The 14,695-nt window shown below is 36.2% G+C and overlaps 1 protein-coding gene across 1 annotated transcript; it reads right to left on the minus strand.

Moving 5' to 3' along the window:
- Positions 1 to 581: 581 nt before the first annotated feature.
- On the minus strand, positions 582 to 5,037 carry LOC115977741 (G-type lectin S-receptor-like serine/threonine-protein kinase At4g27290). The gene is made up of 7 exons (XM_031099760.1): positions 3,721 to 5,037; positions 3,471 to 3,596; positions 1,860 to 2,020; positions 1,551 to 1,761; positions 1,180 to 1,417; positions 954 to 1,104; positions 582 to 875 (listed from the first exon to the last, which is right to left on the minus strand). Exons 1-7 carry the CDS (start codon positions 5,021 to 5,023, stop codon positions 582 to 584), a joined length of 2,484 nt encoding a protein of 827 aa, XP_030955620.1. The 5' UTR covers positions 5,024 to 5,037.
- Between the last annotated feature and the right edge of the window lie 9,658 nt (positions 5,038 to 14,695).

Raw genomic sequence — 14,695 nt, forward strand, 5'->3', positions numbered from 1 at the left:
GCATTTTTTGGAATTGTTTTCAAAGAAATTTGGACCACTTTTTAGTTGGAATTACTTCCAAATTATCAAGATAACTTCAATTAACCTTTGTTGACATATTGAGATCATCATTGGAGCCGAGAACTAAAGATTATTAACTAGTACAAAATGAGGTGTTTACAGATGATTCTTTTTACTTAACCTACATTCTCAGATTCAATATTAAGTGTGCCATTTTCAAACAACTACATCTTATTCATTTCAAATCCAAATTGGGTCAAATCTATATCCATTTTAAAATTTTGGATGTCTACTTAGCAATGAAACAATTTTCACATAGAAATTCATTATAGTGGGAAAGATAAGGAAAAAGATCATCAAATTCTCATATTTAAGCATATTAAAAGTTAGTTGTCTCTGAGCAACTTTTGGCCGAAACTCAAACCTATATAGTATTGTAGAAGCCTTTATAAACCTTTAAAGTTCAAATAAGATTGATATCACATACATGGAGAATACAAGTGTGTATAATTTACAAAATGTATAGATGCAAAATATCAATCATAAGATATGTTATACAATGCAATTGATATGATGCTTGATTATCGAGCCTCTAGCATGGTAATAGTAATTTCATTGACTGAGGATGACTGGTTCTTGCTTGATGAAGGTGATTTTTTTCCTACAAAGAAACCTAGCTCTTTGGGTTCAAGTAATGAACCCTCACTGTGTAATAGCATAACCACAGATGACATATTTGGCCGATCGTCATGATGTTGTTGCAAACATAAGAAACTAATATGGAGGCAACGTATAATCTTCGATAAGATGCCAGAGTCCTCTAAGCAAGTATCAATTAGTTCCAAAGGCCTACCTTCTTTCCATAATTTCCATGCCTAAAATATTTAAAAATTCTCTATCATTATTTGTATCATTATATGTAAGATAGAGGATGAAATTTGTTGAGAACTCACATGTTCAACAAGGTTTAGACTATGGTCTGGATGGAACCAGCCTCGATTTTTCTTTCCACTTATTATCTCTAACAACAATACTCCAAAACTAAAAACATCAGATTTTACTGAAAATATACCATTAATTGCATATTCAGGTGCCATATAACCACTGCAAAAACATCATTAAGCATTAGAATATTTGATTAAAAAAGTGTCAACAATAAAACATGTTGAGAATACGTACTATGTTCCAACCACTCGTTTTGTGTTTCCTTCAGTTTGATCTCCACCAACAATTCTAGCCATACCAAAGTCAGAAATTTTTGGAATCATCTTACTATCAAGTAAAACATTGCTTGCTTTGAGGTCTCTATGTATAATCCTCAATCTAGAATCTTCATGAAGATAGAGAAGCCCTCGCGCAATCCCATGGATAATGTTGAAGCGCATAGACCAACCCAAAACTTTAACTCTTGTTTGATCTGAAAAGTTTCTCATTTATGTTAATACTAAGTTCAACGTGAATAATGAAACAAGAAATTGGTATTTCTTCAAATAACAATGAAAACTTTCATGGAGTTTGGTAAAAATTATTTGTTTTAGAGAAGTTCAAACCAAAAATGAAGGAATCCAAGCTTCCATTGAGCATATATTCATAGATTAGGATTTTCTCATCTCCTTCAATGCAATAGCCCAAAAGCCTAACAAGATTTCGATGCTGCAATTTGGCGATTAGTATAACTTCATTTTTAAACTCGTTCAATCCTTGTCTAGAACTCCATGAAAGCCTTTTCACAGCAATTTCTTTTCCATCTACTAGTGTACCCTGAAATTTCAAATATGCAAGTAGTTTTTTTTTATTGAAGTTGAGTAAGGTAAGAATTGTTTTTTTGTGATCTTTATAAAAGCATGCTGCAGAGTTACCTTATATACAAGTCCAAAGCCACCTTCACCAAGCTTGTTATTACTTGAAAAGTTGTCAGTGGCAGTGGCTATGGTAGCTAGGGTGAAGAATGTGACCTCCATGTCTTCACTTTGGCTTTCAATGTTCTGGTCTATCATCACATTATTCTCCAATTTCTCTGCTAAGATCATGATGGGCTTCACATTATACATAGGAAATAAGAATAGGGCAATTGTTAAATTCGGTTTAGACCCAGTGGTTAATTACACAATAGAATTATTATTTGATTTCAAATCAACTAAATTAGGCAATCCAAAATATCAATATCAATAATCAAAATACAATAAGTGACCAAGTCATAAAGCAAAATAAAATAAAATAAAATAAAACTATAAATGCATAAGACACGTAAGTTGTGTTTGACATTGGCTTAAAATATATATATATATATATATATATATATTTTATTTATTTACTATTTGGCCTATTTTTGCTATTATTTAACTTATTTTTGATATTATTCATGAGTCTTACTGTACTATTTCAACTACTTTTTAACTTTATCAAAAATCCTTTCAGCAAAAAGTTTTCAATTTCAGTTAAATAAGTTATTCCCAAATAGACTTGTAATATGATTCTGAAGTGAAAAACCTATGGAGAACTCTCTAAAGGAAAAAGGACTATATGTGTAAACTACTCCCGCTAAGGCAATCAACTAGAAAAGATGTGTTTTACAGTTTTGAAAAAAAAAAAAATTGTACCTGGCTTTAATTTCCCAATAGATAACTTCTGCGACTCACAATAGCTTTAAAACTTTGAGCTTCTTCCTATATGGATTTCTTCGATTCCTTCATGAATGGCAGGTCTTTGTAAATTAACTAGAACCTTTGGTGCACTCCAATTAAGGTACCTCCTTGAATATTTGATCTACAGTCAACTCACTAGAAGAAATGCTATGTGGTTTTGAACTTTGGATCACAGGATTTTATAAAACTACTAGGATTCTCTCAAGAAAGTTCATGGGGATGAAAGGCATGGTTTTTTCACTAAAAGTGTTGTGCTAGTTTCTGCCTTTCCAACTTTACTGGAAATCTTGCATAAGATAGTATAAATTGGTGTTTACATATACGGTTATAATCCTAATCAAAACAAAGATTTAGATTATTTTTTGTGATTCTCGTTCAATGGGCCATTTCAGCCCATCTTTTTTTTTTTTTTTTTGGGGAGCAAATTTCAGCCCATCCATATTTAGTATCTTGAGTCAACCTCTTGGTCCCCCTGCTTTAGGCTACAACATATTTTAGCCTTAACATTATTTTGCAAATTTTATTCCTTACCATTATTTTTCTTAAGATCAAATGGCTTGGGCCCGTTTGATATATGTATTTAAAAATTAAAAATTGTTGTTTGAAAATATTTATAGAAATACGTGTAGATGAAAAAATGTGTGGAAATATATGTAATGTTGTTTAAAAACTAAAAATGATTGTTTGAAAACACATACCAAACACTCCTAAACTTCACGGCCTTCCTTGTTCAACATCTTATTAGCTGCTTTTTACGTTTCTAGAAGTTCAACTAAACAATCTTGAAATACCTTTTCCAAAGTGGGTTAGAGAAAGAAATATTACCTCTGATGTTTGTCCTTTTGCTAATGCAGTAGAGAATCAAGAGCACCCCAAAAACGACCGCAATTGCAACCACAACTATCACTATAACCTTCATCTTTTGCTTGTCTTTCTCCTCATTATGATTGACTTTGCAGAAGAAAAGCAAAAATATTTTAGTAATGCAATAAAATAGATGGAAACAACAAAGATTATAGCTTCATTGGCATGTAAAATATAAATTAAAGAGCAATAAAGACCGTAGGCCTATTACCTTGCTCTGAAGCAGGCATTCGAATATATACATCCTGCATATAAGCATCCTGCCCATTAGCTGCAACCTGTCTAATATCAATTAGATCCCCAAACCACATGGCGCAGCCACTTCCTCCATTTTTAATATCTGAGTTTGCATAAGCCGTACAGGAACAATTGTTCAAACATTTGACTCTGCATTCATTAAGATTCATACTTCCGTTCACCCAGGAATATGTGGTATCTGGCATTTTGAGCCCAACAAATTTAGCAAACCCAATTTTATCTTTATCCTCGCAGCTCAATTGGGTAATGCGTACACATCCCTTAGACCACTCATCTGGGTTCCATGTATCTGGTGACTTATGCTTGAATCCTTCTACACATTGACAGATAGGTGACTCACCAATGATACAATTTCCATAAGGACCACATAAATTATAGGTGTCACATTTGTCTTTTGGTGTAGAAATGTATGTGATCCATTTTTTATCTGCTTCGACCCATATGATGCGGTCATATGAGGACGCATTTTCGTTCAAAACTCCTCTTGAGATTACAGATTTTTCAGCCAGGTGGAATATGTAGTATACCTCATCGCTGTTGATGACAAAATCGTAGGTGTAAACCGGATTGTCCTTTAAGTCTGGTACACCACTGAAACCAAGGCCATTCCATGGTCCGCTCCGAAAGAACTTCTCGGTGCCTTTCTTTGTGACTATTTCAGGGTAATTATGAAGTTCAATCCCCCAACTCAGTTCTCCAGGAGACGGGTCATCTGGACTCTTCCATGCAGATAAGCGCCGTTCCAGACCAGTCTTTAAGTCCCATCCAAGCTTCATTCCCGGTAGCCAAGTATCAGAAGGATAGTCAAAGCTTTGCCACAAATATTTTTCTGGGTTTTCTTCCTTCTCTTCTCTTAATACTAGATTTCCTGAATCTAAAAGCTGGACTATTGGATTCCAGGCCTTTTTTGTTGAGTTTGCCGACCAAGCAACTGTTCTATTCTGGCTGAGAAGAACAAGACTACCTGAACTGTTTACCACCAACATGCCAGACGAGTCGTTTATTGGATTGAGCCGGTTTGCTACCCAAACGACCGTTCTAACTGGGATATTGTTGTACCATATTCCCAAGTAACGGTTACCGGAATTACCAGGACTAAAGAACCCCAGGGCAAAGCTTCCATCTCTAGAGACCAGGGTCATGCCTTCAGTGAGGGATTCGGATTTTGCGACGCCGTCAGCAGCATCCGACACTACAAAGAAGAAAAGAAGCAAACTCGAACTCAACAACAACAACACAAAAGCAAAGATGTCCATTGCTTCCTGTTGTTAGAGCTCTTCGCCAACATTTTAAAGTTAGGCCTATTATAATGAGCAAAGACTAGTACATGGAAGGCCATGCGTTGACTCAGGCACGTGGTTGTTCTTTGAACAATGACTGGCTTGTTAGAAAACTCCACATTTTTTTGTGAAGCAAAAATTTCCTGTATTTATTGCACGCAGTCGCAGATGTCGCATTTTTGGAAAGGTGAGCACTAGGATTTGAAATTAAGGAGACTTAGGTAACGTTCGGATACACGTTTCCAAGCGACGTCTGTATTTGGCGTCCATAGTTCGTTGGTCCACGGTTACAGTAGCCAAAAATCACGTTCAAAGATTGAAAAATGCGTTTATCTGTATGTTAGTGGGTCCTGTGTACTGTTTATGAACTCAGAAACCTCTTTTTTCAGCAAATTTTTCATTAAAACTGGGTTACATGACATTATTCATACATTTAAAAATTATTTTGTTACAGTGTTTTTAGCTTTTCAGCAATAAGCGGTATCCAAATAGACCCTTACCAGTTGTGCTTATTTTTACCCTAGTACCATATTTGGGAATTATAATATTGTTCCTGTAATGTTAATTTACATTACAAATACAATGTAAAGGAAGAATTTCCATGTAGTAATAACATATCCTCTCCTCTCATTATTCATAATGGAGTCCACCAATTAAAAATTTAATTAGTAAATCCCATATTACGTGAGAGAAGTGAAAACATCATAGTCGCACTCCCAAAATAATCCTAAAAATAATTTAGTAGTATTAAGTTAAATTTTTTGATTGAAAGACATAAATAAAGAAAAATGTTTCATAACATTTTCACAATAAATTTTAAGTGTCAAGCAATTACTAGTTCTAATCTGAGTCACCATTAAGATCACTTTATTACTTTTTTTTTTTTTAGAATACTAAGTCTTTTTAACATACACACACACGAACAGATGGGAGAATGTTTTTTAAAGAAACTTACAGTGGTGTATATCCAAAAGGGCCTAGATCACTTTTTTACTCTATTAGTAACAATTTGAAACCTAGAATATATTATGATGAAAATTTTATGAATGTAACATTTCTCATAAATAAATGTGGCTTGTCACACATTTAATTGGAAGGAAGTGTTATATCAATAATATTTTCACAATAAATCTTAAGTGATAAGTTATTATTGGTTCTAATTTGAACTTGCTACTAAAATTACTTTTTTGTTTATCAATAACAGTCATTAACGACCTCCCACTTAGAATTGTTGTATAAGTATTGTGAAAATATTATGAATGCATTTCGCTTTAATTAGAAGCTAGATTTATGGTGAAAATATTATAAACATAACATTTCTCTTTAATTAGAAGCTAGATTTGTATGTATTTGTTTTTGCTTCCGCATGGGAGCATGGCTAGTAGGAACTTTGACTTGGTGTGAAGTTTGATCCAGACTTATAGACAACTGAGAGACTTGTGCATTGTGTGAATTGTGAAAAATCTTATCTCCTCCCTCTACTTCAATATGATGGAATTTTTTCTCACTCTCTACAATGTACTAAAGTTTATTGAGAAGAATTTTTTATTTTTTCTAGTTTTGTCTCACCATGGCTGTATTATACTCTTTGCAAATCCCCTCTAACTTTAATGAATAACGAACTTGTCACATATTATGGTAACTAAGCTAGAGATAAATACAAACTAAAGTGCCAATATTATCAATAATAAGAATAGAAATTCTTTGTATCACAGTTTGTATTCCACTTTATATTTCACCAATCACAACTTGCCATGTATTTGTTTAATTTTCCTTATAAATAGTCGAAGTTTAAAATGGAAAAAAAAAATCACATGACAAATTGTGATTAATTAGTAGAACATAAAGTGTATCACAAAATGCGATACAGAAGATTTGTATTCCAATAATAGACACTATAAGAAAAGTGTGCCAATTGATTTCTAGTTCTTAACAACTTTGACTCCTTGTTAGAAGTTGCAGAAAAAACCTTATAGCGGAGCTCTTATTTGGACAAATATCCCTATCGAGAATCGACATGCACCGGCCGCTATTGACTTACATGCTTGTGTTCATTGACAAAACCTTCCTCAACATTTACCTGTGGGCTAATAATTTTGAGCCAGGTGTATAGCAGAGCTGGTATGGGTCGACATGGGGATGGGGTGATCCAAGTGGGACCTATCCAATATGTCCACTTTATTCAAATAATAATTTTTTTTTAAAACAATCTTATTTTTAATTAGCCAAAAAATAAATTAAACCAAAAAGACACATAGTTTGATTAAATTTTCACCAAACTTGATGAGTCTAAAATTCACATACCATGAGACAGAGTTTGTAGAAAGAAAAAAAATGAGCAAAGTGAGTTTTAGAGTGGTGTGTCATATATATACTGATAAGGGTATTTTCGTCTAGTAAGGATTTTCGTTGCTTATCCGTCCTTTAGCCTCCATCAGGCACAAGGTTTCCTTTCTCCGTCTGACCAGACACTCACAATAATAGACTGTCCCCATCCTCACCATCTTGACAAACGAATCATGAGACTGACCGACCATGAGCCCATCATGATAGAAGCCACGAGTTTGTTGTGATAAAAGCCCTATCAGACCTCTTAAAGTTCAAATGGATGGATATGCTACCCCCTAGGAAACTCGTCAGGCAACTTTAGCTTATGCTTGACGAACGATCCACACCTCACCACTTGCATACAGACAGATTGGTGTTGATACCCGTTTTCGCGACACATTTCGTACAAGCCTGATTCAACCAAGCCCGACTTCTTTGTGGGCTCAATTCATGTATTATACTATATTTTATTTTTTTAAGCATGGCCCAAGCCCATGTGACTTATGGGGGAAATTGAGGAAGTGTGGTTTGGAGGGTATGGGTCGGTTCCTTTTGGACTTTTTACATGAGCCTAACCCATGCATGCTACTAAGTGGGCAAGGGACACTGGTAGCACCTCAGGCTCATGGAGGAGGTCTTGTATCCAAAATTTCCACCCCAAAACAGCTTTTACGCTTTGTGTGACTGCGGCCTAAAGTTTCTGCCCTAACCTGCTTTTACCTTTAAAACATATTTGGCTCCCATTGGCCAACTCCATCTGCTAGACCTCACTTAGGTGAGCCTCCCAATGGTCTGAAATTTCTGACCAAAGGCAACCATTTAGAGCAAACCCACTTTATTTCCAAAATCATGCTAAAAGCATATCAAACTCTTCCCTAAACAAAAGCAACCCAAGCCAAAACACCAAAATAGTATCATAGGGGATAAAAGCATCTTCCACTACACAAAAACCAGTCAAGAGCAACACCCCAAACTCTATATAAAACTCTATCTTCAGCTCATAAAAAGGGCAGCCACGTTCTACCTAAAGACCTGAAACTTCAGAGCAAAAACCCATTTAGCCAGCCAACAATCTCACAATTCCGAAGCTTGGGGGTGGAAATATGGGTACAGGGGAACCTTCCCTCTCTTCCTCACGACCTCCCTCAATTTTCTCTTCTATGTGACTGTGGGTCGGAGTTTCAGACCTGTTATGTTTTTATACTTTTTCTGCACTTTCATTATTAGCATTTGGATTTTCTCTTGTCAAAGCACCATTAGCCTTTTGTTCATTATACATTTGGAATTTTGGGCTTGATTCTCCACAAATAAACACTTCTAAAGAACCCAAGGGGAGATTTGGGCCATTCTCGCATTTTCGGCCTTTGTCGCAAAAAACGTCCCCGACATTTGGCATGATGGGTCCCACAATCCTCTATGTGGTCTCCACGCATATATCCCTACATGGAAATAACTTATACACCACGTCCAAAGACCCTACTACACGTCAATATCTCCCATAGACTCTCTCACTATAGAGTTCTTGGACATCTGTCATTCACTGACTTGACCTTTGGAGGGTCTTTGGTTGGCACCTCACCGGTGCTTTTTCTATTGGTTCTTGGTTTCTTGTTCTTCGGGTACCCATTGGAGCGTTTGAGCACACTCACTAACAATTTTTGTACATCATCAGTTGGTGCCGTCTGTGGGAAATGAGTGATTACCTATATCACCGCTTCTAAGATAAAGAGTTGCATGATCTAGACATGATCGATGACTACCATCAAACCAGGAGACAGGGACCCCCCCCCCTAACGCCTTGGATAGACAAGTGCAAACCCTGGCCACAGCAGTTGAGCTGCTCACGCAGCACAACTAGGAGTTGGAGCAATGGCTAAACTAGAGGAACAAACGACGTCCCAAAGATTAGCACGATGAACTTGACAATGAAGAACAGAATGGTAGTCACCTCTCAACGGGAAACCAGTAAGAAAAGGAAGATCAGGAAGAAAGAAATATCCCCAATAGGCGGGACAGGTAGGAAGATACCGATCGACCATCAAAACTAGAAAGCAATGCAATACGCATGGCTTAAGAAATGCAGATGATGAAGGAAAAGATTGACATGATGATAAGCACCATGAGGGGACAAATATCCACTAACCTAGACAAGCTAGTTCAACGGACTTACTCAGCCTTCATAGCATAGGTGACTTCCTTCCCCCGTCCAACCAAATCCGAATGCCATAAGTGGAAGTGTACGATGGATCGTGGGACCCACTTGATCATCTAGAATCATTCAAAACCCTTATGCACTTGTAAGGGGTCCTAGATGAGATCATGTGTTAGGCATTCCCTACCATGCTCAAGGGGCCAGCTAGAGTATGGTTTAGTAAGTTGGCCCCCAGCACCGTATTTACCTTCAAGGAGTTAAGCAGGCTCTTCGTCACCCACTTCATTGGAGGCTAGAGGTACAAGAGATCTTTAACAAGCTTACATCAAGCAGCAGGAAAATGAAAGCCTGAGATCATACATGACTCAATTAAATAAGGAAGCCCTTTTGATTGATGAGGTCGACGACAAAGTCTTGGTCACTGCATTCACCAACAGACTCCAGTCGGGCAAATTCCTCTTTTCCATCTACAAGAATGACCCAAAGACGATGGTTGACATGTTATACATGGCCACTAAGTATATGAATGCTGGGGACGCCATGATGGCTCAAGGGGACAGACCAAAGAAAAAGGAAAGACAAAACGATCCCAGTCACGACAGAGGAAGAAAGTCTGCTTGGACAAATGACTAAAGGGGCAGACAGAGCCACTTGGGAGGACTATCAACTTCACCCCGTTAAACACTTCGCTGGACCAAGTCCTCATGCAAATAAGGGACGATGCAACACTGACCTGGCTAGATAAGCTAAAGGGCAATCCAAATAAAAGGCCTAGAAACAAGTATTGTTGTTTTCACCGAGATCATGAGTACGATACTTCTAAATGTTATGACCTGAAGTAACAGATAAAAGCCTTCATTAAGCAACAGAAACTAAAACCCTGAACAAATAACAAATAAATGAAAAAGTTTGGGAGAAGTAATGTGTTTAAATAAAAGAGAAAGCAATGCCGAATACGTATGATCATTTGACAGGATGAACAGTTTTGCTTGTAGTTTGGAACCTTGTTATGATTGTAATGATTTTTGTGTCTAATTTTGGAGCTATAAATTATATGGGTATCATTTGGAATTTGGTTTATTTAAGGAAAATAATAATAATAATAACAACAATAATAAACAATAGGATCATGGATGATGTACAATCATGAAAGGCCAGAAGGTTAACTAACAGGGTAGCTTTAAAAACATAGCTAAGGAAGTCGCCAAGTTGATTGAGATTTTTGCCTACCTGTAATGGTAATGAATGACAGAATTAGGTAAGAAGAGATAAGGTAATTTGATTTAGTTTAAAGATGTGAGAAGGACGGAAGGTACGATAGAAAGTTTGTTGATTTTGCGATATGACAGGCTATCATAGCATAAGCTCACAATAGGCTTAAATCTAAATGTAGGATGGCAAAAACCATATGTAGTTGTCCACAAGTATTGTATTGGCAAGGCTTTGTTGAGTTTGTTTGGCTCGAAAGGGAAAGCAACTAATAGGTGAGTTATTTTATCATATTTGGAGTAATTTGACTGAGGACTATTTGTACTCAGAGAAGTTGTGCTATTAATGGGAGTTTGGCTCCTCTTGACGAGGTTAGTCTCCCTTCCTATAAAATGCATTTGCTTCACTTGACGGTTCTTTCTCTACTTATCTTTATGTTTTAGATTTTTTACATAGTAAGCAGTCAATGTCCCCTTCAGTATTTTCTTTCTGTACACGTCTGCAGGCGTTTTTCAACGCAGTATCTAATAAGGAGGATTGATTAGGAGTTGCAGTTTGATTTGTAGTTTGAGCATGATTAGAATTTTGTTAAAAGTGATCATAAAGTGATTTTTTTTTACACGCTATGATTAATTTTAGTATTTTATAATAAGTATTAAAGCTTGTTTTGAAGCTTGAAGCCTGGATTTATCATTAAAAACAAAAATCTGGTGCTTTATACTTCCTTTTCTTTTTTAAAAAATTCATAATTTTTTTCCAGAATTTCTTAACTGTCTTTCTGTGTGGGGATATTTACAGACCAGAACAGAGGGGTTCCACTCTCTTGGGGTGTTTCAATCTTTGAAGAAGTTACTGAAGCATGAAGGTTTTCAAGGATTCTATAAGTAAGTTCACACTCATTAATGATGAAACATATGGTCTTATCTGAATGAGGTGGAGTATCTATGGCACAGTGTGAATTTGTAGTTATTAAATGTAAATTAACTGATGTTTCTTGTTTACTTATCAAAAAACTGATACGTTTTTTGTTTAGGATTGTAGTTAGTGCTATTAAAGATTTTTCTTTGAGTTGTTATCTAATTTCTTATGCTTTCCTTCCCATTAGTTTAAAATATGAGTATTAAATATTCATCTAATTTGTTTTTATATGTACCAATATATAGAATTTACCTCCAAATTAGTTTGATGGAAAATTCCTCCAACACATTACATGGCAATTGAAACGACTATCCGCATGTAGTTTTAGTCATATGACCTATTTAATAAGCCACGTTATTTAATACACGTGGATGGTTTTAAGAATCACAACGTAATAGATTAGATGATATTTCTCCAAACTGGTGACTATGTCCTAAGAAAAAAATGTCGTAATGTTTTTGAAAGTTTATTTTAAATATCTTGCACAATAATTTTCTTTTGCTATATTTTGTATGCTTTCTATATTTTTCAAACATGTTTTGTGAAGGATTTGATTCATAGGTTTTTTTTTAATAAGTAATAATATTTATTCAAAAAAAAAAAAAACAACAACAACAAATACATAGATTTTTTTGGTTTAGGGAAGTGACAAACTATGTGGGGGCTCTATATCAAGATGTTCCTCATAACTTATTCATGATCTGCTTGTCTTACCTTTGATGGTGTGCTCACAGATAATTTGGGTTAGTGTAAATGCATAGTAGTTCAGTGTTTAGATGACTATATAACTATGTTAAGCTGTTAGGGAATTTTATGTGGAGTTTTCTGGTGCTTTTTCATCTTCTGGTTGATTGTTCCATAGTTAAAATTGTCATTATTTGATGCCTTTTTATTTTTGTATTTAAATCTTTATGATTTTGTAGGTTACTGACACTAGAGGAAGTTTTAATTATGGTGTGAAAAGCAATCGTGCTCAACCTGCATATAATGGCATAAAAGATGTACTTAGAAGCATTTACAAGGAGGTGTGCGTGGACTTTATCGCGGTGTAGGTATGTATGTGCTACATTGTTGTGTCCATTACCTTTCAGTGTGGTGAGCCATTACACGGCATTTATGAGTATTGAAAGGGTTTTTTTTTTTTTTGGTTTGAGGGTGGGGGCAATTGCCTTTCCCACCCCCACCTTCCACACCCCCCCCCCCCCCCAACCCATTTTATAGCTGAGCTCCATAATTATCATTGTCAAAGTTGTTTGTCATTTTTTTCCCCTTTCCCTATGTGATATAGAATATTAGGAGGTTAATATTCATTAAAAACTTCCTTTTTTTGAGTAGCCCAAACACTCACTGGAATTCTTCCTTATGCTGGTTTAAAGTTCTACATATATGAGGAACTCAAGAGGCATGTTCCTGAAGAGCATCAAACGTCCATTATGATGCGTCTCTCCGGTGGAGCTCTTGCTGGGTTATTTGGGCAGACCTTCACGTACCCATTAGATGTTGTCAGGAGGCAGATGCAGGTATTGCCTAGTAGAGCATCCACAGCAGTGGAGCTAAAAATTTAGCTTTTTAGCTTCACCAAAAGTTACTTTATCTATTTTATCTATACATATGCTACAGCAGTGGATCTATTTTGGCTTTCAACATAATAAAATAATATAAACATCACAATAAAATAATATATCCCACTACTCAAAAAACACCCACAACACCCACCACAACCATCAGCCACAGCCACAACACACCCACCACCACCACCACCACCACCACCACCGGCCACAACCACCACTCTATTTTGGCAACCACAACACAACATAGAAAAAAAAAAAACAAAAACAAAACCACAACCACAATCACAACTCCATCACCACCAGTCACCACAAACCACCAGCCATGACAACCACAACCACAACCCACAGCCATTGCCACAACCACCACCACCACCACTACCATAGCCAAAATCAACCACCACCATAGCCACCAAACCCATATGAAAATACATAACCAAAAAAAAAAACTCAATTACAGCAAAGAGAATAGAGAGATGGGCGGCAGCAGCGGATCGGAGGCTTGGGAGACGTGGGCCAGTGGAACGGAGATGTGGGCAAGTGGATGGAAGACGTGGATCGTGTGTCAGCGGAGGCTTAGGTCGACTTGGGCCGGTGACGTTGAGGCCGGCGGAGGCGTGGTTCGGAGGCTTGGGGCTTGGGTCGATGACGGAGTGACTTAGGCGATGACAGAGTGACTGAGGCCGGTGACGAAGTGACTGAGAGAGAGAGAGAGGCGAGAGTGACTGAGAAAAAAGAGAGAGGCTTTTATTATTTTAAGTCCCGGCCGAATAAAATAATACTTTTTTTTTTAGCTCTCATGACCAGTGCACATCTATATTTAGATGTGCACTGTAGCAGTGGAGCTAAAAAAAATAGATTTAGCTCCACTGCTGGAGCATCATTTTAATGTTTATGGAGCTAAAATTTAGCATTATAGTATTATGCCTCCTTTGCTGCAAATGCTCTTACAATCCTTTCACAATGTTGGTAGCAAGGGAGCTGCTTTTTATATGTAAAAATTTGTCCTTTTTAAAGTTGTTTAATCATATGGCAGGAAAAAGTTATTTGATTTTTTCCCAATTGTTATTGAATTAATGTTGTTTGGTTTAAAGGTTGTGCTATGTATTCGAGAGTAAAGTCCCTTTGAATATACACCACTATTAGTTTTTTTAAGACCTTCTCCTTTCTTTCCATATGTGTGTTAAAATACTTAGTATTCTAAAAAAAAAAAAAATGTTGTTTGGTAGAAACCTTATTTTTGGTAAGTAATTTTTTGGGTTAAAACCATTGCTACAAGATGAATATAGAGAGAATTCAAAATCATATACTACTAATAGGATACACAAACTTTGATATTTATAATTGATATGATGAATTGAGAAACTGTGAAACAACTTGGGATTGATTGTGAGTAGCTCAAAGGCAGCCTGTTATATTTGGGACACTAGCAATTTTGAAGATTTGCCGTCTCATAATTTGTTATTTGGATAG

Source organism: Quercus lobata, chromosome 2 (genome assembly GCF_001633185.2).
Source record: "Quercus lobata isolate SW786 chromosome 2, ValleyOak3.0 Primary Assembly, whole genome shotgun sequence".
NCBI lineage: Eukaryota > Viridiplantae > Streptophyta > Magnoliopsida > Fagales > Fagaceae > Quercus > Quercus lobata.